This window comes from Panulirus ornatus, chromosome 12 (genome assembly GCF_036320965.1).
Source record: "Panulirus ornatus isolate Po-2019 chromosome 12, ASM3632096v1, whole genome shotgun sequence".
Classification (NCBI taxonomy): Eukaryota; Metazoa; Arthropoda; class Malacostraca; order Decapoda; family Palinuridae; genus Panulirus; species Panulirus ornatus.
In genome coordinates, this window is record NC_092235.1 from 63,496,958 (window position 1) to 63,520,442 (window position 23,485).

Genomic DNA, 23,485 nt, shown 5'->3' on the forward strand with positions numbered 1-23,485 from the left:
ATATATATATATATATATATATATATATATATATATGTATATATATATGTATATATATATACATATATATATATATATATATATATATATATATATATATATATATATATATATATATATATATATATATGTATTTGATTATTCTTTTCTGTAATATTTTCCTGTTTTCTTATTATCTTCGTGTCTTCTTGGGGATAATGGAACACCACATCTGTGTTTTCCATCTTTAATGTCACAAAACTAACACCAGCTACAGTGCAGTACGGCTCAGTATAACACAACGTTTCCGATTCCTTCGTCCATAGTTAAGTGAACGAAAGAACACCTAAGACTAGAAATATGACACTATAAACTACAGAGTTGCTGCCATGTCGTCATTACAAACAGCGTCTGACCACTGACACCACACACACACACACACAGACAACCTTCACACACACGGTCATCCGGGAACTGAGGCTGACACCATCCCACGCGTCAGGTCTAAAGGAGGAGGAGGAGGAGGAGGTTTGCTTAAAGGTTTGGGGAGTTCATCACTGATGTCAAATCCTCACCCCAAGTTGCATCTCATTTTTGCTATTGCTTTCCGTTCAATGAGTGGATATGCAGCTTCAGTTACCCATTCGTGAAGAGGATACAAGAAATGCAGCATCGACTACAGGATTAAAAGTGTAATGATAATTGCAATGTTAGCACAGTTTCTTTTTAACCCCTCTCGACAAGGGATATATAAAGATCTCTAGCCAAGGTAGTTGCAGCTGAAGTGAAGAAAGCTTTTCTTCGTTAGCTTTTCGTGTATGAATTAGTACAAGGAAGCCACTCCATTACAACCATTGTGAACAGGATTGAGAACCTGTGATGGCTCTGCAAAGAATATCTGTTTTGACAACCCCTTATCCTTTGTTATAACCCCGGCGCCTTTACTGCGTGTCTCTCTCCTTTGAAGCTTCCTCAGCCTTTGGCTGCATTTCACTCTATAGATCTATCATTATCGTTGATTATTCCTTATCCATCACTGCAGCCCAACACTCTATACCTCACAAGGAACAGATGGTGATCAACTTGAATATACATAATCCCGTAAAACCAAGGCTGCTATGAGATACTTTACCCTACCAATGTTGGTTTTCACTCTCGTGGGAATGATGATCAGTAAAGAAAACGTTAAGCATTACTGGCTAGACTTCAAAACAAGCGATGAATGCCTCCTCATTTCCTCTTTTTTTATTCTATGACGCCTGAACTATGCTAGAGCGAGCCACTAGTGGGCTTTACTGTAAATCTGATGCTTCTCCACGAAAGAGGAATGAGTCTTCTTGGGTACAGCAGCTAACGCTTCCTCCAAAACTCTGCCAACTCCTCGCTGATCCCATGACAACAATAATGTATGATAACAGGGAGGCCAACACACAGTCCAAACAGAATATTCCATATGAGATATTCAGTGTAGAACTTCCATGCAGGGACTGCATGAGATTAAAACTCCCTCCCCACATAGTTCAGGTATGTAAGCACACACACACACACACACACACACACACACACACACAAACACGCACACACACACACACACACACAAACACATACAAATAGATGATCAAACTTGATAACAAAAGGAATGATGAAAAATAACTTTGTTTGAGAGGAGCATATTGCGTTGTTTGTACAGCACACACTACCATACAGTCTATTGAACAGGAGGTCAGGTTTAAGTATCGAGCAAGACAGTTATCTGGAATTGCCCCAAACGATGTATAGTCCCTTGATTGCTCGTTAGGCTGAACAACAGTCCTTGGATTTCCTTCACCTGTATAGATGCCACCATCTGCAGTCAAAGCTTTATCAAGACGATCCACGTCCTTAGTTAATCTGGGATGTATGACACTTTCCTTCCACTGTCTTCACAAGCATGCAAGCACTGTGCTAATACAGGACTCGCCGAGTAAACCAATCATGAAGATTTTATCGCCTGAAACGATGAGTGAAAATATTTAAGCTTTACCGTCAAACACTTCTGGGAATCAAATACATTTTGCAGAGACGTGAAATGATGATGTAGGATATTTTTTTCTACAAGCTGGAAAGTGAGGTATAATACGTGGCACATCATATCAATTTGAGAGTTTGGGAACGTATTTTTGCTTTTGATTCTTCACTATCCTAACGGTGCGTCACACAATCTACTGTAAGTTTTTCGTCATATATCTGACGGGTTTACACAATACTTCACATAATGGAAGTTTTCATCATAGGATGTTCATTCTGACACCACTGTATTGAAGCTCAGGCCTCCGCCTGTCCTTGTTCATCCGTCCCTCACCCATATACAAGATGTAAGGAAGTTCGGGGGAGATCCTGTGTAGCGTTAGAGGCAGCAGGAGGGGCCCCCCCTGTGTCAAGCTGCACACCCGTCCCCCTCTCGCGCTCTTACGGCACACAGGTTCATGGGTTTAATCAGGCAGTAAACCCATGTACCAAGCTGCGCCCTCACCCTCGCCCACCTATGGGAGGTGGACTGATGGCTTCTGGTGTGGCAGGAACTACAGAAGATCCATATCTCCAGCAGTCCTTCCGACGGAAGTCTTAGCTGGGGTATTCCATTATGGCGCGAGCAAGACTCCCGCCACTGCTAAGCTAAGGATGCTGGACGTGGCCACTGGACAACCTGTAAAGAAAGTAGACCTTAGAATTCCCTTCGATTGGCAGCTCAGTTTACCGTTAAGGAAAATGTAGATATATACGTTGAAGCCAGATTCTTATGCCTTTTCCTGTGTATGGGACTAAGTATTCAGTCCTTTCGTACATGACCATTGTACCTACGGAAAGGGATCTTACACTCTTCTGTCCCTTCAACGCATATATTGGTCTGGCTTTAGTTAGAGGCAAAAGAGAAAACTTGAACGCACATTACATTTATTTATTGAATTCTTTCCCTCGCTTGTGCTACAAGTAATAATGATTTTCTTTTTTCTATTTCAGTTCATCCATTGTTTCCTTATCAAGATTCCCATCTATGTCCCCAGGTCCTCCCTAGACAAGCTCTGGTAAGTCACTCCTCATCCTATACAAACACTCTGTTCAGCATTGTGGGAGTCACAATGACACCTACTCTTTACCTTCTACCTTGCCTCATTATTACGATCTACCTGTAGGGGAATCATCCAAGTTGCATATTCCTTCCACTCTTTCTACCTTGTCCTTTACACACACACACACACACACACACACACACACACACACACACACACACACACACACACACACACACATCTTAATACATTTCATTATGATGGAAAATGGATATATTCCAGCCCACTTGCACTCTTCCAGTACCTCACCTCAGCCTGGGCCAGTGCATCAAGTCCAGCACACTACTTCCTCGGCCAGTAGCAACCCACCACAGCCCTACCCACCTCTGCCAGCAGCGGCTCGGCCCTCCTTGACGGAGGCGTGGTATGGAACGTCGACGGGGATGAACGCCTCAGTGCTGTCCCAGTACAGGTTCAAGACGGCCGCCGTGCACTTGATCTTGACGAAGCCTCCGCGGAGCAGACTGGGCCACAGCGGGAAGTGCAGGCCCAGAACTGCTGTCTCCAGGCCGGTGACTGGATCCTCCAGGGGCGAGTAGGGCACCAGCCACGCCGGGTCGGCCTGGGAGGAGGGAGAGAGAAAGTGTGTGTACTGCTGCTGCTGGAAGGAGAGAGAGAGAGAGAGAGAGAGAGAGAGAGAGAGAGAGAGAGAGAGAGAGAGAGAGAGAGAGAGAGAGAGAGAGAGAGAGAGAGAGAGAGAGAGAGAGGAGTATGCGAAAGAATACAGGTATGAAGCGAGTTTATGTACTAGAGTAAACACAGGTGACTGTAAACGTGTAGTTCTAACATGTACTTACACTGTATGAGACCCAGTACACGTCATAATAATTCATAAGGATGCTACAGTCACTGAACTACGTATGACGTCTCCATTCTTCCTCACCTTACAACAGTCTTAAACTTCTTTCGAGACAAAACTTATAAGAACACCATCAAAAACACTCAGTGGTTCTCAAGGCCAATATATACGTGCACTTTTGTCTCTTATCTCAGTGTCAGAGAGGAGAGATCTCTCGTCACCTGTTCATCATTGACGTAGAAGACGATGGTGGCTGGTGGCTGGGCGTGTGGCGAGGAGCAGTTGAGGACGACTTCCTGATGTAGTGGGTAGCTGCCCTTCGTCCCCGTGATCCTCGGCTTCTCGTCAGGAAGGTCTGCCAGGGACCGAGAGAAAACCACACCTTCAGTGTGAGAATGATGAGAGGAGAGGAACACATACATCTGTACTGTTTCATTAACCTCTTTATACAGGTGAGAAAGTCTCTGTTTCTCCCGTATACTCCTAAGGTACTTTACTCTTTATTGGCTTTATTCTTATAAGTTTATGTCGGTGTTTACGTCCTGAAGACAAGATTATAATCTTACTGACAACATATGAGAAACAGATTGCAGATAAGGCTAGTTAAATACATGAGAAACTATATACAGTAGGAATTATATGATTGATTCAAAGAGTAGAACCTGGATCATATATATATATATATATATGGATCAGGTGTTTGCTTTGAAGAATGTATGTGAGAAATACTTAGAAAAGCAAATGGATTTGTATGTAGCATTTATGGATCTGGAGAAGGCATATGATAGAGTTGATAGAGATGCTCTGTGGAAGGTGTTAAGAATATATGGTGTGGGAGGCAAGTTGTTAGAAGCAGTGAAAAGTTTTTATCGAGGATGTAAGGCATGTGTACGTGTAGGAAGAGAGGAAAGTGATTGGTTCTCAGTGAATGTAGGTTTGCGGCAGGGGTGTGTGATGTCTCCATGGTTGTTTAATTTGTTTATGGATGGGGTTGTTAGGGAGGTAAATGCAAGAGTCTTGGAAAGAGGGGCAAGTATGAAGTCTGTTGGGGATGAGAGAGCTTGGGAAGTGAGTCAGTTGTTGTTCGCTGATGATACAGCGCTGGTGGCGGATTCATGTGAGAAACTGCAGAAGCTGGTGACGGAGTTTGGTAAAGTGTGTGGAAGAAGAAAGTTAAGAGTAAATGTGAATAAGAGCAAGGTTATTAGGTACAGTAGGGTTGAGGGTCAAGTCAATTGGGTGGTGAGTTTGAATGGTGAAAAACTGGAGGAAGTGAAGTGTTTTAGATATCTGGGAGTGGATCTGTCAGCGGATGGAACCATGGAAGCGGAAGTGGATCATAGGGTGGGGGAGGGGGCGAAAATTTTGGGAGCCTTGAAAAATGTGTGGAAGTCGAGAACATTATCCCGGAAAGCAAAAATGGGTATGTTTGAAGGAATAGTAGTTCCAACAATGTTGTATGGTTGCGAGGCGTGGGCTATGGATAGAGTTGTGCGCAGGAGGATGGATGTGCTGGAAATGAGATGTTTGAGGACAATGTGTGGTGTGAGGTGGTTTGATCGAGTAAGTAACGTAAGGGTAAGAGAGATGTGTGGAAATAAAAAGAGCGTGGTTGAGAGAGCAGAAGAGGGTGTTTTGAAATGGTTTGGGCACATGGAGAGAATGAGTGAGGAAAGATTGACCAAGAGGATATATGTGTCGGAGGTGGAGGGAACGAGGAGAAGAGGGAGACCAAATTGGAGGTGGAAAGATGGAGTGAAAAGGATTTTGTGTGATCGGGGCCTGAACATGCAGGAGGGTGAAAGGAGGGCAAGGAATAGAGTGAATTGGAGCGATGTGGTATACAGGGGTTGACGTGCTGTCAGTGGATTGAATCAAGGCATGTGAAGCGTCTGGGGTAAACCATGGAAAGCTGTGTAGGTATGTATATTTCCGTGTGTGGACGTGTGTATGTACATGTGTATGGGGGGGGTTGGGCCATTTCTTTCGTCTGTTTCCTTGCGCTACCTCGCAAACGCGGGAGACAGCGACAAAGTATAAAAAAAAAAAAAAAAAAATATATATATATATATATATATATATATATATATATATATATATATATATATATATATATATATATATATATATATATATATATATATATATATATATATATATTGTAATACAAGACACAACAATCATGGTGGCACTACAGGAAATAACAATCATGCTAGTATATTCAATACATGACAATTCTAGTGGTAGTCCAAGACACAACACTCGTGACAATGGTCATTGTGGCAGTACATTACTCACCAATCATGGCAGCATCACCAGACGCAATCCTTATGGTAGCAGCTCGAGTGTGAACTGTTATGGTGCCACACGAGACTCATCAGTCACAATGGTGCCACAAGATACGACAAAGACCTCAGCACTACGAGCTCTACAAGCACCATGTCACTACGAATGGCACTACAAGATGCAGATAGGATTAAAGAAAAACTACTTGATACCATACCATGCGTGGCAGTGGGGGAGACAATAGTCACACTGGCACAAAAATGACTGTAGTCATGATAGTCACCACAAGACACAACAGCCATGATGGCAAATTCACTACATTACGGAAGCAGATCACTCACCCAGCATGGTCATGTTGACACCATGATACACGTCATGATAGCAGTAAAACACTCATGCAACATAGTCATGTTGGCACTTCAATACACGTCATGATGGCAGTACAACACTCACACAACACAGTCATGTCGGCGCCACAGTACACGTCATAATGTCAGCACAACACTCCAGTACACTTCATAGTTGTAGGACAACCGTCATCCACAACAACCATGGTGGCAAAAGGCGTCAAATATTCGTAGCGCAACCTCATCATCATCGCCAGTTCAGCACTGCTAAACAAGTCAGGCAGACAGTACAACATTCTCTTACAACATTGATGATGGCGTCACTAAACATGTCATATATACACCACTCACTAATGACAGTCATTAGTGGCACTTTATGACAGGTCATGATGGAGCATTGTCAGTGCAAATCACGTCAGGATGACATCGTAATACATGCCCACAGCTGTCGCACTAGTTCGAGTATAGACACCGAGTATAGACAATCATAATTCGCTAAAAAGGAAAATAATCTGTAGATTCTTGCAGTCTCAAACCTACTGTGGACACTTTGATTCCATTTTAGGCCCAGTCAGTACCAAGAAGCTTTTGAACTTTCGACGACAGATAAGGATCTGCGAAGAGGTTCCGAGATTCTTAACAAAAGGTTTTAGATTTCCTTTCTCGTGTCGAGTGCTCTGATAACGGGCTAAACTTCCCATTGAGGCCAAGCCTTAAACGAAACATCAAAAGAACTGAAGAGTTAAAGAGGAAAATGACCAATGGGTTTAGGGCTGTGTGGGACACCTATCTCTTTAAAAAAAGGATCAGATTGTAACTGTTAAGATAAAGTAAATAATTCAAAAGCTGAGCGATATATCAAAGGAAACAGATATTACAACGGTACGCCTATGATCTAGTAGCGTTCAGACAGTGATCACGTGAAGCAGTGAATGTCGAAGGGTTTAGCTAATGGTAAAGGGCACACTATCAGTCAGTTCTCGGTAGCAGAAGCTAGAGGAGTATCTCTGAGAGCAAGAAAGGGAACCAACACTGTAGTCTATTCCAAGTGGGACAAGTCTTGAGATTAGACTGGGAGATTTGGCAAGTCGGACTGCTTTAGTCTCGACTCTGACAAGTGATGATGTAGAACTAAAACTTGCTCAGAAATAAGAGTAGTAAAAGGACGATTCAGTCCTATATATATATCATCGGAGCAACTGCTTAGAAAACAATAGATTTCACCTCCTGAGCAGGACTTCCTGTTTTTTAGATCCATATAATCGAATAATGTTGTGTTTCCGTGACAGATTATATGCTCTAGTATAGTATAGTATAGTATAGTATAGTATAGTATAGTATAGTATAGTATAGTATAGTATAGTATAGTATAGTATGTTTATTGTGTCGAGTGCTGGAATTAGAGCGAAAAAAAAAAACAGAATTAGAGAAAGGAGAATATATAAGAGGAGAGACAGTTATAATATTGAATGAAAATTTGAGAAAAGCTTGAAAATCAAAGATACTTTCGGTGAAGGAAACGACAAGAGAGAAAACAAAGACAGAAACATATTTACGGAAAAATGGGGAGAGGTTGCCATTCTTCACTTGCGCAGCAGAAACACTCTTGTCTCATGAATAACGTATTTGCAGTAATTCCCGGCGAGGAAGCGAAGGCAAAATGCACTTGCGGTGGAAGGAAACAAGACTTTTCCCAGATCCCGATATCAGGTTTCCTGTTCGGATGACGTCAGGAAGGAAAGAGTTCAACTCCGGATTCTGGAAGAAATACGGTCGTCCAGGAAGACAGATCACTCAAGACCAACAACAGGAGAGATTAGAGCTGACCTTGAGTCTCCAGGACTTTGAAATGATCAATGTTACTCCAATTTCTTTTTTCTTTCCGTTGCGGTTGGTATCCCTGGTGAGTTTTGTATTCTGTGAACGGTTGGTATTTCTGGTGATTTTTTTTTTGTATTTCTTGTGCATCACACAAATCCTTGCCTCCTGCCACATTCTTTGAGTTAATCTTTTTGAAATGATTACGAAAGTTATTTATTTATTGAAAGAGGACAAATAATTGGCAATTATTACCTTGGTGATGCTCATTTAAAGAAGACTGCTCCATGTTTATGATGCACGAAGACCATTGGGAATGATAGCACTTGTACAGATGGAGTGCAGAAATAATGGCGAAACTTAGCTGGAAATGTGAATGAAGTACAGGGAATTATGACTGCAATATTTTTTGTTTTGAAATGGAAGTTCCTGAACTCCGCCAGATTCTCTGAAGCATCTTTCTTTGTTAAGTATTTTATTGTAATCTAATCATAGATTCCTCGTTTTTCTTCACAAATATTGAGTATCCAGATATAATGTCTTCACAGGCACACGAAAGTTCTCAACATGATAGATAGTAGACTAGGAGTGTACAGTAGACATATTTAATAGTTCGAACAAAAATAGTTCCTTTACCCCTCTAATTGTACCAAGTTGTATTCCTATTATACCATCATGAACGTCAGATAAAGAAAACAGGCATTACAATGAATGATGTAATCCAGGAAGATATATCAAAAATCTTTGTCCCGCGTTTCTGATTATAAAGAACAGCAAATGTACCGATACTTTTTTTGGTGACTGTACAAACGTCTCCAGTTCTACGACAAAGATCTCTCCAACACGCTCGCAAGAGATAGAGGCATCACCCAAGAAGAGACAATGATCTTCTTAAAGAAAGATAGAAAAGAATTTTCATACGTAAGTCCAGCCAGCATCATCATTATGCCACTACTTGGGTAGCCGGAGGAGGAGGCGGAGAAGGAGGAGGTGAGGTTAGTGGAGACACTTTCAATAAAGTAAGATGATCCAACTGAAGGCGAGATTATCTATCTATAACATAGATAATTTGGAATAAAAAACTAGATCTAAAGTGTTGCAAGAGTGGTTGTGATAATGTGAATTATATTAGTTGATAATTCACTACCAGGTTATTAAGAATCCAAAACTTAAAGACTTTAAAACTCGTCCCTACAAATCATCTTTGTGGGAGAATTTGAATCAAACCTTACGATGCACAATGAAAATTTGAGAATAACACCACAGATTGAGGATGAGAGAATCGCTGGACCTCATGACAGGAATATAGTCGAAGACACTTAATCATAGGATTACTAGTGCCAGTGACTATAAGGTTGTTGGACGCGTTATTTAGTTACGTCACGATGGCAGTACGACACTCATACACAACAGTCATGGTGGCATTACAAGACACGTCATGATGGCAGTACAACACTCACCCACAACAGTCATGGTGGCATTACAAGACACGTCATGATGGCAGTACAACACTCACCCACAACAGTCATGGTGGCATTACAAGACACGTCATGATGGCAGTACAACACTCACCCACAACAGTCATGGTGGCATTACAAGACACGTCATGATGGCAGTACAACATTCACCCACAACAGTCATGGTGGCATTACAAGACACGTCATGATGGCAGTACAACACTCACCCACAACAGTCATGGTGGCATTACAAGACACGTCATGATGGCAGTACAACACACACCCACAACAGTCATGGTGGCAACTTCGGACTCAGTGTGGAAGGCTGGAGCTTCGGCTGAGACCTCGCAGCGGAAGACCCCGGCTGCCCCAAGCTTCACATCGTGGATCCTGACGCGGCCTCTCTGAGACGCTGCTATATCCACCGTCAGCGGATCGCCCCTCACCGGGAAGGTTTTGACTGGAGGGCTCTCCGCAGGTGTCCACCGGTAGAACTCGTCCAAGCCCAGGTACCACTTGAGGGCGTAGATACTCTCTCCCTCTTCCACAAACTGACATTCAAGCCAACCACCCTCCCCTACCGCCACGGGTGTCGGTACATCCACCTTGGTGATGTGGAGGCTCTGAGCGATGTCTGTGGACACAAAGCAGGCACAGATGAGCGTTAAGCTGGGACGTATCAGTTCTGGACTGAGATGTGTTATTGGTCGTCCTGGTTTTTGGCAGGGACGTGAATGAGTTGAACTGATACGTGTTGCTAATGGACAGGGGACAGAGTTTATGATATATATATATATATATATATATATATATATATATATATATATATATATATATATATATATATATATTATATTATATTATATTATATACAATATGTGAAACCAGAGAGTTCCTGGCCAACCAGACAGTTTATAGAATATCTTGGCACTCTGCAAAATCCCTGTGTTGTCTGACATTCTACATAATGCATAGGCATTTTGTAGATTGCCTAAGCACAATGTAATGGATATGTACGCACGATTGTATATGTTCGATGCGGATGTACGATTGGCTAACACAAACTGAGTAAGACATCAATTAATATCAGTCGTATCAATCCTCTTCCACTCCGGGAGATGCCGCCCCTCATATCCGGTGGGAGCGGACAGGTGCTGGTTAAGTGCCTATGCAGAAAGGCCAGCACAGCACAGGACGCTGCAAGTGTCAAAGGGCCACGCGTAAATGCATTAGTCGCTGTCAGAAAGGGAGCCATTACAACAATAAGTGATTATTACGCTTAGATATGTGTTGTCTATTCCGATCAAAATCCGATAGACGAGGCTTTTTCTGCATTTATCATTTTGCTGTGGGGGACAATAACGAATGAAATCCACTTATATATGATGCTGCAAGAGGCTAAAGGGCATGGTTTTTTGTTTTTTTGTATATTTATCACGGGAAACGCATGGCCAAAGTTAGTTTGAAAATTGTCGATAAAGAAGAAGAGTAACATATTTCAGTTTTCTGCAGAAAAAAAAAGATAAAGGAGAGAGAGAGAGAGAGAGAGAGAGAGAGAGAGAGAGAGAGAGAGAGAGAGAGAGAGAGAGAGAGAGAGAGAGAGAGAGAGAGAGAGAGAGAGAGAGAGTAAAATCTTTGATCTGAAAAACGCTGCTTCTGGACAACCCTTTATTGGTATCAGCCCCAACCCAGCTCATCACTAGGGGAACTTGCCGTTTAACTACACTTAGTGTTTCTGGCTCTGCTGGGCAAATGGCAAGACGCACACAGGGAAGTATTTGATGATCTGACACGAGAAGTGTTGATCAAGCTACCATCATCGTCGTGTTAATCTCAAGTGACCATATTTTGAGTTATGGTGGTGTCTGACGCTTTGTTACTGTCTGTCATTTCATTTGGGAGTTTATCAGTTTTCCTGACGATAACTCAGTTTACTTTCCAACAGTGTGGCTGTCAGGAAGCTGTGAACTGGCAGCAGTTTAGTGCTTGTGTGGGCGAGACGTGACTGGTTTAAAATAGTTGTGAGGCATGAGAACAGTTTTGGTCTGTCGGCTTTACGAGATGAAATTTGTTCTCGAATTGCATCAAAAAGGAATCTGATACTTTACTTGATCCAGGGACACGATCTCATTGACTGCGATTGTGTTCGTGTCCTTATTATATTACATAGAAACATGCTCTTTCAGTCTCAGTGCCATTCAATTTTCTTACATAACGAGCAACGATAGATACGATAGATTGTATGTATGTATTCAGCGAAAAAAAAGAAACTGAATATAGATAATTGTCTCCAGCAGAGGATGATGAGGTGTTGATGCTCTTTTGTTATGATTCTAGTGTACAGTAGACTCCTTTGGAAAAAGAATCTCTTTGAAGAGACTACGTTCTTCTAATGACATAGCTTCGCCAAAGGCGACTTTTTCTCGCGATGTTACCTCAAAGGATGCAAAGTCTGGTTTATAATTCTCTCTCCTTACAGTACAAATAAGTTTTGACACACACACACACACACACACACACACACACACACACACACACACACACACACACACACACACAAACACACACACACAAACACACACACACACACACGCCAGATCTGAACTATACCCTTAACCCCCTCCACTAACTGGATATTTAGGCAGCCACATCCATCTTCACACAATATTGTCAAATTTCGATGAATATCACAGCGAGAGCTGCGCAAGGTGACTTTACCGATGAACTTGTGGACAATGACCCTGTGATAGTTTGCAACGGTGATTATAGTCACGGGGCGAAGACAGTGGTAACCATCACAACACCGTCGTACACCAGCACTCAGCTCCCATGACGGACCAACCAGAACTCAGATCCCTCAGTAACAACGGACCATAACAGACCATCCAGATCCCTCAGTAGCCTCAGACATTCACAGGCCACACGCATCGTAAAGGTTTGTTATATTGTTTATTTAATTGTATTTCCCATGTGAAGACATTGTTCATTGCCCTGGTAGTTGTGAGGCTTGCAACACAGATAACCAGTCACACAACCAGCCAATAACCACGGGTGTCCATAAGTTCGTTTGATATGCCATAGTTGCACTATTGTCACACTGTCAAAGCCACCAATCCTAAGGGGTAATAACAGTTCTTTGTTGTTAGTTTACTTATTTCTCTCTTACATCCTCACATATATCCCTGTCTCTTTAATATCTCAGTGTCACCTTCCATAATAACCCAGTAATACAATCCTACCATACACTCTAAATATTTTTCAAGAGGCTATTAACATGCAATATCATATTTACTTCAAAATAATTATCGATCAGATGCAAATAATGTGGGGGTCTTGTGAATACAGAGCGCCTGGCAGAATAAACAGAACATTATTGTAAGTGATTTACATGAGCAGACCTTCTGAGGTGTGTGAACAAAGAAATCAGGTCCGCAAGAAAGAAATATAAATAGATTGATAAGATTCGTGTTTTGTGGAGGCTCGCTTACCCAAGTTATCCCTTCAACAGCTTGGGAGAACGATAGTGGATGCAACAGCAAAGTTTTTTACAGCTGACACTCGTATATTTACGGGGGGGAACTATGACTGTTAGAAGTAAGGCGTATTCAGAAATACTTCCCTTAAAGTTTGTGTCGGTTCGTCTTTTCCTTTGTTCGAAGTATTACTGCCAGCATTACTGGCAATTTTGAAAGCTAGCTCAAAAGTAATTTGCCGATGATCATTTGTACCAAACTTTCCTCCAACTTCAATATCGTAAGCGATATCCTCTTTTGTAACTAGAACTAGATTTAAAGCGTTCTCATCACGAGTCGATGTCTCAACTAATTGTATTAACGTAATATCAAGTAAATGTATGTGGAAACCCAAAGCTCAAGAATGTTGAAAATTCCATTACGATCGGATCGCATATATTACATTAACTACTCGTAATGTCTTTCGTCTGCTTGGAGCCTATAATCTAATCCTATTGTTATCTCTTTAACAAACTTAACAAACTTACCTCTGATATCTACAAACATAGAGTTGTTTTTATCATTTTCAATGATCTTTTTATCATAGGATTAAGAAGAGCTTTAACATAGAGCAAGACAACGCTGCCAACTTTAATTCCCCTATCGTTGTTAAATGGATTGTCACCTGGAATTCCGTATTAAGGGGGAAAAATCCGTTTTCAACATCCAGGTAATATTCTCTAATGCCAATGTCACCATGGCCGTTTAATCCGTTCATAGATGGGGTGGTAATGGAGGTAAATGCAAGAGTTTTTTAAGAGAGGTTGAGCAGGTCTGCAATCTGTAGGAAGTGGGAGAGCTTAGGAAGTGAGTCAGTTACTGTTTGCTGATGACACGTATCTGGAGGAAGATTCGAGTGAGAAACTGTAGAAGCTGGTTTTTAACTTTCTGGTAAAAGTAAAGTAGGTCTTACCTGCTATCATATATTGTAATGTACGATACTGTAATTCATGATACTGTAATGTATGATGGTGTAATGCATAATGCTGTAATACATGATATTGTAATGCATGATACTGTAACATATGACTGTAATGCATGATACTGTGGTACATGATACTGTAATGTATGTAGCTGTAATAGATAATACTGCAATGCATGTTGCTGTAATACATGGTACTGTCTTGCATGATATTGTAATACATGTTACTGCAATGTATGATACCGTAATAAATGACATTGTAATGCATGATATTGTTATACATGATGCGGTAATGTATGATACTGCAAAGCATGATACTTTAACATATAATACTGACATACATGATACTGTAATGAAATGTAAACGATTCATCAGTGCTGAGTGACGAGCTGCCAGGCTGAAGGAGGGAAAATCCAGCAGAGGTCGTTAAGTTACCGGGGAGAAAGGAGGACCATAAATTTCGGTAACAAAGTGAAGATAAACTTTAGCAATAAAGCCGAGAGAGGCCACTGTGATGGTAGGAAGGAAGGAGAGAGAGAGAGAGAGAGAGAGAGAGAGAGAGAGAGAGAGAGAGAGAGAGAGAGAGAGAGAGAGAGAGAGAGAGAGCACGTAAAGGGTCTAACATAACAGTTAACGGAAGACCTGTTGGTCTGTTAACGAGCTTACCCACTGAAGGGACCCGAGACTTTTCCCTCACTTCTATCAAGTTAATGATAGCCCACCGACTGACTGGCCGTGATCATTAAGTCTCCCCTCGAATAAGTCTGACGTCTTGGCATTTACGGCAGCAGCAAAGAGCTCACCTCCAATCTTCAGTCATCACATTTGCATAGAAATGTTTCCCCTACGATAGTGTGATATACTGTATCTTGTTACAGGATGCTTGAGTGCTTTGAAGTGTACATTTATATCCACACCCTTCTTTCTTTAGCATCTTAATCGCGTCTATCAGGTCACCAAGAACCTTCGTCTCTGTCAAGGAAATGAATCCTATACTCCTCATTCATATGGTTTGTCTCATAGTCATTGTGTTAATGAGGCTGCCTTTGCTGTAGGCTCTCCTAACCCCACCTTAGTCTCTTTGATTAAGTCTCGTATTGCTTAAGATTTGGTCGTCCTGCCAACGATATCTAGAGCATCGCCATAATGCCCTCAATTTTCTGTCACGAAAGGTATTTGGAATGTGTCTGACACACTGTGAACCCGTTGAATAGCGGCTCTACTTCGCTTAGGTGATTTCATACAATTACTGATAACTTCAGGACCCTTGTCCAATTCGACGCCTGAAAGCGTTTTTTTTTTTCCTTTTTTTTTTTTCTTTTTACAAGCAATTTGTTTGCCTCTTTTATTTCGGAAGTGCACTGAAAAGGTAAATTCCATCTTCCACTTACGCCAGGTTAAAAATGGACGTAAGTCAATTTGGATGCTTTTTACCGCCATTCTCAGATGTAATCCCAGTATATGTCGTCAGGAAATGTAAACACTCGAAGTCAGACCTAATCCAGGATCGTTCCTTTATGTTATAAAATGAATCATGACAAAGGTTAGCAATGTGACAATACCAGATTCTATTAACATAGGATATATATCCATCTAATACTACCAAGGGTTATCTGTTCTTAAGCCATTCTTTTATCCAACTGCATATTTCATTTCCAGTATGAGAGAGAGAGAGAGAGAGAGAGAGAGAGAGAGAGAGAGAGAGAGAGAGAGAGAGAGAGAGAGAGAGAGAGAGAGAGAGAGAGAGAGAGAGAGAGAGAGAGAGAGAGAGAGAGAGAGAGAGAGAGAGAGAGAGAGAGAGAGAGAGAGAGAGAGAGAGAGAAACGAGACTCGATACTGACACATAAATGCGCTCCAGCTGACAGTAGCGTCAATTCAGCAAGAAGATGCGCTTCGTTTTCTGAAGGTGACTGGCGCCTCAAAAGGTCCGGGAACTTAGGAAGTTCACACAAGACTGCTTCGAAGACGACGTGCAGATAAACTGGCACAAACTTCCCTATTCTATCCCTTCCTGCTTGCCTCGAGCAAGGTAAATAAATGGTCATCCTTACGAAAGCAAGAAGATAATAATAATAATGATCCGAGTAAACGGAGAGAGAGAGAGAGAGAGAGAGAGAGAGAGAGAGAGAGAGAGAGAGAGAGAGAGAGAGAGAGAGAGAGAGAGAGAGAGAGAGAGAGTTCGGTGCTGGTAACTTTACCTTCCATTACTGGTAAGATCCCAGGATCTGAATCTTTCAGCAAATATCACGATTGTAAGCGAATGGAAGACAAACTGGATCCAGGAATTGCACACCAGACCATTTGTGGCAAGAGGTACGTCTCACATTACTATAGTCACTTGGTATATATGGTAATATTTCACTCCTGGAAGACTGTAGTAAGTTTTTCATGGATCCGTGCCAGTGCATTGCGAAGATATTGTTTATTGTTTACTGGAACGTCCACTCTATTGGGCATCTGGATATGACCTTGAGTGCATATGTTCGAATTCTAGTTGCGGCTTTTGGTTCACAGTCAACCCAACTGTTCATCCTCCCCTAAGGATTGATCGATAAAATGGCTAAGGCGTATATATATATATATATATATATATATATATATATATATATATATATATATATATATATATATATATATATATATATATATATATTGTAAAACTTACATTTCCTCGCTGAACAGGAGTCCCGAGGAGGCGAGATCCAAAGTCATCAAAAAAATGACGAGCATATTTCCCTCAAGGCCCCGCCGCCTCCAAACCAATCGGAACAAAACTGTATTGCCGTTTCAGGGCCCCATAGTCTTCACTTTTCAATTGTTCCCTGTAGTCTGCTGAACCATCTTTTCCTCAGCTCCTCCCCTAGATTAGCCAACGTGGAAGCACACGTGTATTCCCACAGCAGCTGTCTGGCCCTCTTCCAGACATAGATATGTGATGGTTGCACCGCCAGGTGATTTGATACCTCCATCATGTCTGCGGAGCTGGAGTTCGCTTATGACTGGAAAATCAGTAAAAGCTTTGTGAAATAATATCATTCATCTCACATTCAACTTTCCTTTCGATAGAACTTGTAGTCGAAGCACTGTAAGCTCTACCAGTTACCTACTTCTCTGTTTTCGAAGTAGATCTAAGGATAAAAGCATTGGGTTTCATCAAGGTGAAGAAATTCTTGCCGGATTACATAGGTAGAACTATCCTAAGCCTTACCTTCAGAGATGAATCTTGTATCAGGCTTACCGTAGCATTCTGTAAGGCTTCATTTTAAACACCATCTAAGTAAAGGCTGCAGTGGAAGACAGGAACACTTGCGTGACGATTTGGAAGGGAGCTCGGATCCCATTACCACTTATTCTAACACGGATGTCGCTTGTATCCAATGGAACGTCAAACTCAACAAAGGGTCAAGGACCTCTGAGAGGTGTTCAAAGTATTGAGGTATAACTTTGTTTAGGGTTGTACCTGGTAGGCTGTATGGGTGAGTGGTAGTCGAGTGGGTGAAGGCATGTACAGAGTATCAGATTGGGAAGGAGCAATATGGTTTCAGAAACTATAAAAGATGTGTGGATTAGGTGTTTGCTTTAAAGGATGTGTGACAAATACTTAAGAGAAACAGAAGGATGCGTAAGCGGCATTCATGGATCTGAAGTAAGCCTATGTATATATATATATATATATATATATATATATATATATATATATATATATATATATATATATATATATATATATATATATATATATATATTAGAAGGGTAATTGCCAGACGTTATTACTACCACTTTCATTTTAGATGATTCTTTAATTAGTGTAATTCTATTAATCTAGAAGTTCATTACAAAATATGTTATGCTGTCATACTACGTGGGTAAGGGCCAGGAGCCGCTTAAGTCACCGTGGATAGCCGCATGCGGCTCAGAAGCCGCAGGTTGCCGACCGCTGACCTAAACGATCTTGCTGTTAGTTGAGCAGAAAGTAGAATTAATCCTCTCTCTCTCTCTCTCTCTCTCTCTCTCTCTCTCTCTCTCTCTCTCTCTCTCTCTCTCTCAATATGACACCCATTTGGCCCATCGTTCCTCAAATTAAGATGAATATAAACATCAGAAAACTGTTCAGTTCATCCCATTGTAAGTGAACCATTTGAGGTGAGCGACACTTTAGAACTAACTAGAATAATCCCAGACACAGGCGTAATAGAAAGGAAAAATCTAAACACTGTAAATGAGATGTCATTCACTTTATCAACTCACCCTTTCTGGTGCTGAAGGTGGCTAGAAGAGAGAGAAGTATTCTCCAAGCATAGATTCCATCCATCGTTTAGCGTAATGCACCACAAACCACCACAAGTGTTCTACTGAACTTCTCAAACTACTCTGGCTGGTAATATTCAAAAGTGTTGTCCCCTTTCCTTTTATACCAGAATCTTTTAGTTTCTAATTCAACCTCAGACGCAAGCTATATGATATGCAGTGAAGGAAAATGTCGCTATCGGTAAACTTTTCTTTTTTTTTTTTTGGGGTGTGCAAATCTGACGAGCCTACTGAGGTCGAGCTGGGAGCAGGGTGTATAAACGTGTGCCTTTCTTACCGACCCATTGATAACTGGATGTGAAATGGCAGACCCACTTCGGCAGATAGAAAGCAGGCCTTGTCTATGCCTCCCAACTGTAGCCAGAGATTCAGTGATTCACCCTTCATTAAACGGGGTCTACAGTACCCGTTTTTACTATCTTCGTGATGTTGTTCATTCTAAAAGTGAACCCGTTCTATAGGGGAAAAAATGATAATGCTTCATTTTAATCGTGCGTCAGACAGCGACGCCCGAGGCGTGGTTGGCATAGCAACGCACGCACTGGAAGACGCTACCTCATAATAATTTAGCTGAACGTGTCCAGCCAAAATAAAGTTCCGTCCCACTTTTAAAACTAAATTAGCAACTGTCAGGAAGAACTTTTTCTATTAACACATCAACTTCACTTTCTAAACAAAGATACCCAATTATTCAACCGCTGAGCTTGCGTAGAACATAGGCAAACAACACACACACACACACACACACACACACACACACACAGGAACACATTTAAGTTAGAAAAACAAGTGTAAACAACAAATCAGTTGTGTTGCTATGAGCTCCAGTCAATTTCATCAAGCGTTACAACTTTTTTTCTGATCTTCCTAACTGTGCTGCGGAAAAGGTGGCAAACCTAAGTACGATAAGGTGCTGTGCTTACGAAGTTAGAGAGGTCGTAAAGATAAGGGTTATTACAGAGTCTATAGTGTATATAAAGACAATGCAAAAGATAAAATACGTCGGTTATGAACTCTAAAACCAGACTAGTGAATATAACTAAGAAAAAACACTAGATCGAATATGCAGGCGACTATATATATCAGATAAATCTTTGTGATTTAGATGAATAATGATTATTTTACAGCAAAGTGTCCTCTCATGGCAACTATTTACCAAGTGTGTGTTTCATAACTCCTGTAATCATTCCCAAGGTGAAGAGAAGAGTCATTCTTTACGTGTTTTATATAAGTTCTGTCAATATTTCATTTCATATTCTCTGCCAGGGGGGGAAATATATATGTATATATATAAGTATAAAGGTTAATCTTTGTGTGTGTGATGACACTAGGTGCTTCAGAACAGTCGTTCATCTCCTCTGCCTGGCTGACAGCCCAATTAAGGCAAGGTTAACTCGTTCACTGCAATATTTAGCAAACCTATCAACGGTGTTCATTATATGGAATCACACACACACACACACACACACACACACACACATATATATATATATATATATATATATATATATATATATATATATATATATATATATATATATATATATATATATATATATATATAGGATGTAATGGACCCATGATATCTGAAGTAAACTAATTACCATTAGACACCTCAAGAATCGAACCCAGGTCCTCATGTGTGACAGCCAAGTCAATGACACCCCTTAATACACATAAAGGTAGTACCAGAAACACCTCCCTGGTCGGCTGCTACCGTAGAGAGAGAGAGAGAGAGAGAGAGAGAGAGAGAGAGAGAGAGAGAGAGAGAGACTCGGAAGGAGAGATACTGAGAGCGTATACGCAAGTGACTTTACGTAAGAATTAGAAAGTAGATAGAACTTGACAACGATGATGAGTGATAGATAGATACCTCGTCATGGCCATCCATCCCCTCCACCTCCCTATCTGCACTGTGTTGGCCTCCCATCCCCTCCACCTCTCTGCCTGCAATGTGGTGGCCATCCATCCCCTCCACTTCCCTGCCTGCACTGTGGTGGCCATCCATCCCCTCCACTTCCCTGCCTGCACTGTGGTGCCAATCCGTTCCCTCCACCTCCCTATCTGCACTGTGGTGGCCATCCATCCCCTCCACCTCCTGCCTGCACTGTGGTGGCCATCCATCCCCTCCACCTCCCTATCTGCACTGTGGTGGCCATCCATCCCCTCCACCTCTCTGCCTGCAATGTGGTGGCCATCCATCCCCTCCACCTCTCTGCCTGCAATGTGGTGGCCATCCATCCCCTCCACCTCTCTGCCTGCAATGTGGTGGCCATCCATCCCCTCCACCTCTCTGCCTGCAATGTGGTGGCCATCCATCCCCTCCACCTCTCTGCCTGCAATGTGGTGGCCATCCATCCCCTCCACCTCCCTATCTGCACTGTGTTGGCCTCCCATCCCCTCCACCTCCTGCCTGCACTGTGGTGCCAATCCGTTCCCTCCACCTCCCTGCCTGCAATGTGGTGGCCATCCATCCCCTCCACCTCCCTATCTGCACTGTGTTGGCCTCCCATCCCCTCCACCTCTCTGCCTGCAATGTGGTGGCCATCCATCCCCTCCACCTCCCTATCTGCACTGTGGTGGCCATCCATCCCCTCCACCTCCCTATCTGCACTGTGTTGGCCTCCCATCCCCTCCACCTCTCTGCCTGCAATGTGGTGGCCATCCATCCCCTCCACCTCCTGCCTGCACTGTGGTGCCAATCCGTTCCCTCCACCTCCCTGCCTGCACTGTGGTGCCAATCCGTTCCCTCCACCTCCCTATCTGCACTGTGTTGGCCTCCCATCCCCTCCACCTCTCTGCCTGCAATGTGGTGGCCATCCATCCCCTCCACCTCTCTGCCTGCAATGTGGTGGCCATCCATCCCCTCCACTTCCCTGCCTGCACTGTGGTGCCAATCCGTTCCCTCCACCTCCCTGCCTGCAATGTGGTGGCCATCCATCCCCTCCACCTCCCTGCCTGCAATGTGGTGGCCATCCATCCCCTCCACCTCTCTGCCTGCAATGTGGTGGCCATCCATCCCCTCCACCTCCCTGCCTGCAATGTGGTGGCCATCCATCCCCTCCACCTCCCTGCCTGCACTGTGGTGCCAATCCGTTCCCTCCACCTCCCTGCCTGCAATGTGGTGGCCATCCATCCCCTCCACCTCCCTATCTGCACTGTGGTGGCCATCCATCCCCTCCACTTCCCTGCCTGCACTGTGGTGCCAATCCGTTCCCTCCACCTCCCTGCCTGCACTGTGGTGGCCATCCATCCCCTCCACCTCCCTGCCTGCACTGTGGTGCCAATCCGTTCCCTCCACCTCCCTGCCTGCAATGTGGTGGCCATCCATCCCCTCCACCTCCTGCCTGCACTGTGGTGCCAATCCGTTCCCTCCACCTCCCTGCCTGCAATGTGGTGGCCATCCATCCCCTCCACCTCCTGCCTGCACTGTGGTGCCAATCCGTTCCCTCCACCTCCCTGCCTGCAATGTGGTGGCCATCCATCCCCTCCACCTCCCTATCTGCACTGTGGTGGCCATCCATCCCCTCCACCTCCCTATCTGCACTGTGTTGGCCTCCCATCCCCTCCACCTCCCTATCTGCACTGTGGTGGCCATCCATCCCCTCCACCTCCCTATCTGCACTGTGGTGGCCATCCATCCCCTCCACCTCCTATCTGCACTGTGTTGGCCTCCCATCCCCTCCACCTCTCTGCCTGCAATGTGGTGGCCATCCATCCCCTCCACCTCCCTATCTGCACTGTGTTGGCCTCCCATCCCCTCCACCTCTCTGCCTGCAATGTGGTGGCCATCCATCCCCTCCACCTCTCTGCCTGCAATGTGGTGGCCATCCATCCCCTCCACCTCTCTGCCTGCAATGTGGTGGCCATCCATCCCCTCCACCTCTCTGCCTGCAATGTGGTGGCCATCCATCCCCTCCACCTCTCTGCCTGCAATGTGGTGGCCATCCATCCCCTCCACTTCCCTGCCTGCACTGTGGTGCCAATCCGTTCCCTCCACCTCCCTGCCTGCACTGTGGTGCCAATCCGTTCCCTCCACCTCCCTGCCTGCAATGTGGTGGCCATCCATCCCCTCCACCTCTCTGCCTGCAATGTGGTGGCCATCCATCCCCTCCACCTCTCTGCCTGCAATGTGGTGGCCATCCATCCCCTCCACCTCCCTATCTGCACTGTGGTGGCCATCCATCCCCTCCACCTCCCTATCTGCACTGTGGTGGCCATCTATCCCCTCCACCTCTCTGCCTGCAATGTGGTGGCCATCCATCCCCTCCACCTCCCTATCTGCACTGTGGTGGCCATCCATCCCCTCCACCTCCCTATCTGCACTGTGGTGGCCATCCATCCCCTCCACCTCCCTATCTGCACTGTGGTGGCCATCCATCCCCTCCACCTCCCTATCTGCACTGTGGTGGCCATCCATCCCCTCCACCTCTCTGCCTGCAATGTGGTGGCCATCCACCCCCTCCACTTCCCTGCCTGCACTGTGGTGGCCATCCATCCCCTCCACCTCCCTATCTGCACTGTGTTGGCCTCCCATCCCCTCCACCTCCCTGCCTGCACTGTGGTGCCAATCCGTTCCCTCCACCTCCCTGCCTGCAATGTGGTGGCCATCCATCCCCTCCACCTCTCTGCCTGCACTGTGGTGGTCACCCTCCCCCCCTCCACCTCCCTATCTGCACTGTGGTGGCCATCCATCCCCTCCACCTCCCTGCCTGCACTGTGGTGGCCATCCATCCCCTCCACCTCCCTATCTGCACTGTGGTGGCCATCCATCCCCTCCACCTCCCTGCCTGCACTGTGGTGGCCATCTATCCCCTCCACCTCTCTGCCTGCAATGTGGTGGCCATCCATCCCCTCCACTTCCCTGCCTGTACTGCTTTTATCAACCCTCCCCGCACATTCAAACTGGTATTCTTTTCCTGTCAGTACACACGTGAGTGCTCCAGC

The 23,485-nt window shown here is 43.9% G+C and overlaps 1 protein-coding gene across 1 annotated transcript; it reads right to left on the bottom strand.

Moving 5' to 3' along the window:
• Positions 1-230: 230 nt before the first annotated feature.
• On the bottom strand, positions 231-18,794 carry LOC139751758 (uncharacterized). Its single transcript, XM_071667306.1, has 5 exons — positions 18,479-18,794; positions 10,080-10,430; positions 4,110-4,243; positions 3,414-3,651; positions 231-2,665 (listed from the first exon to the last, which is right to left on the bottom strand). Exons 1-5 carry the CDS (start codon positions 18,540-18,542, stop codon positions 2,601-2,603), a joined length of 852 nt encoding a protein of 283 aa, XP_071523407.1. The 5' UTR covers positions 18,543-18,794; the 3' UTR covers positions 231-2,600.
• Positions 18,795-23,485: the final 4,691 nt, after the last annotated feature.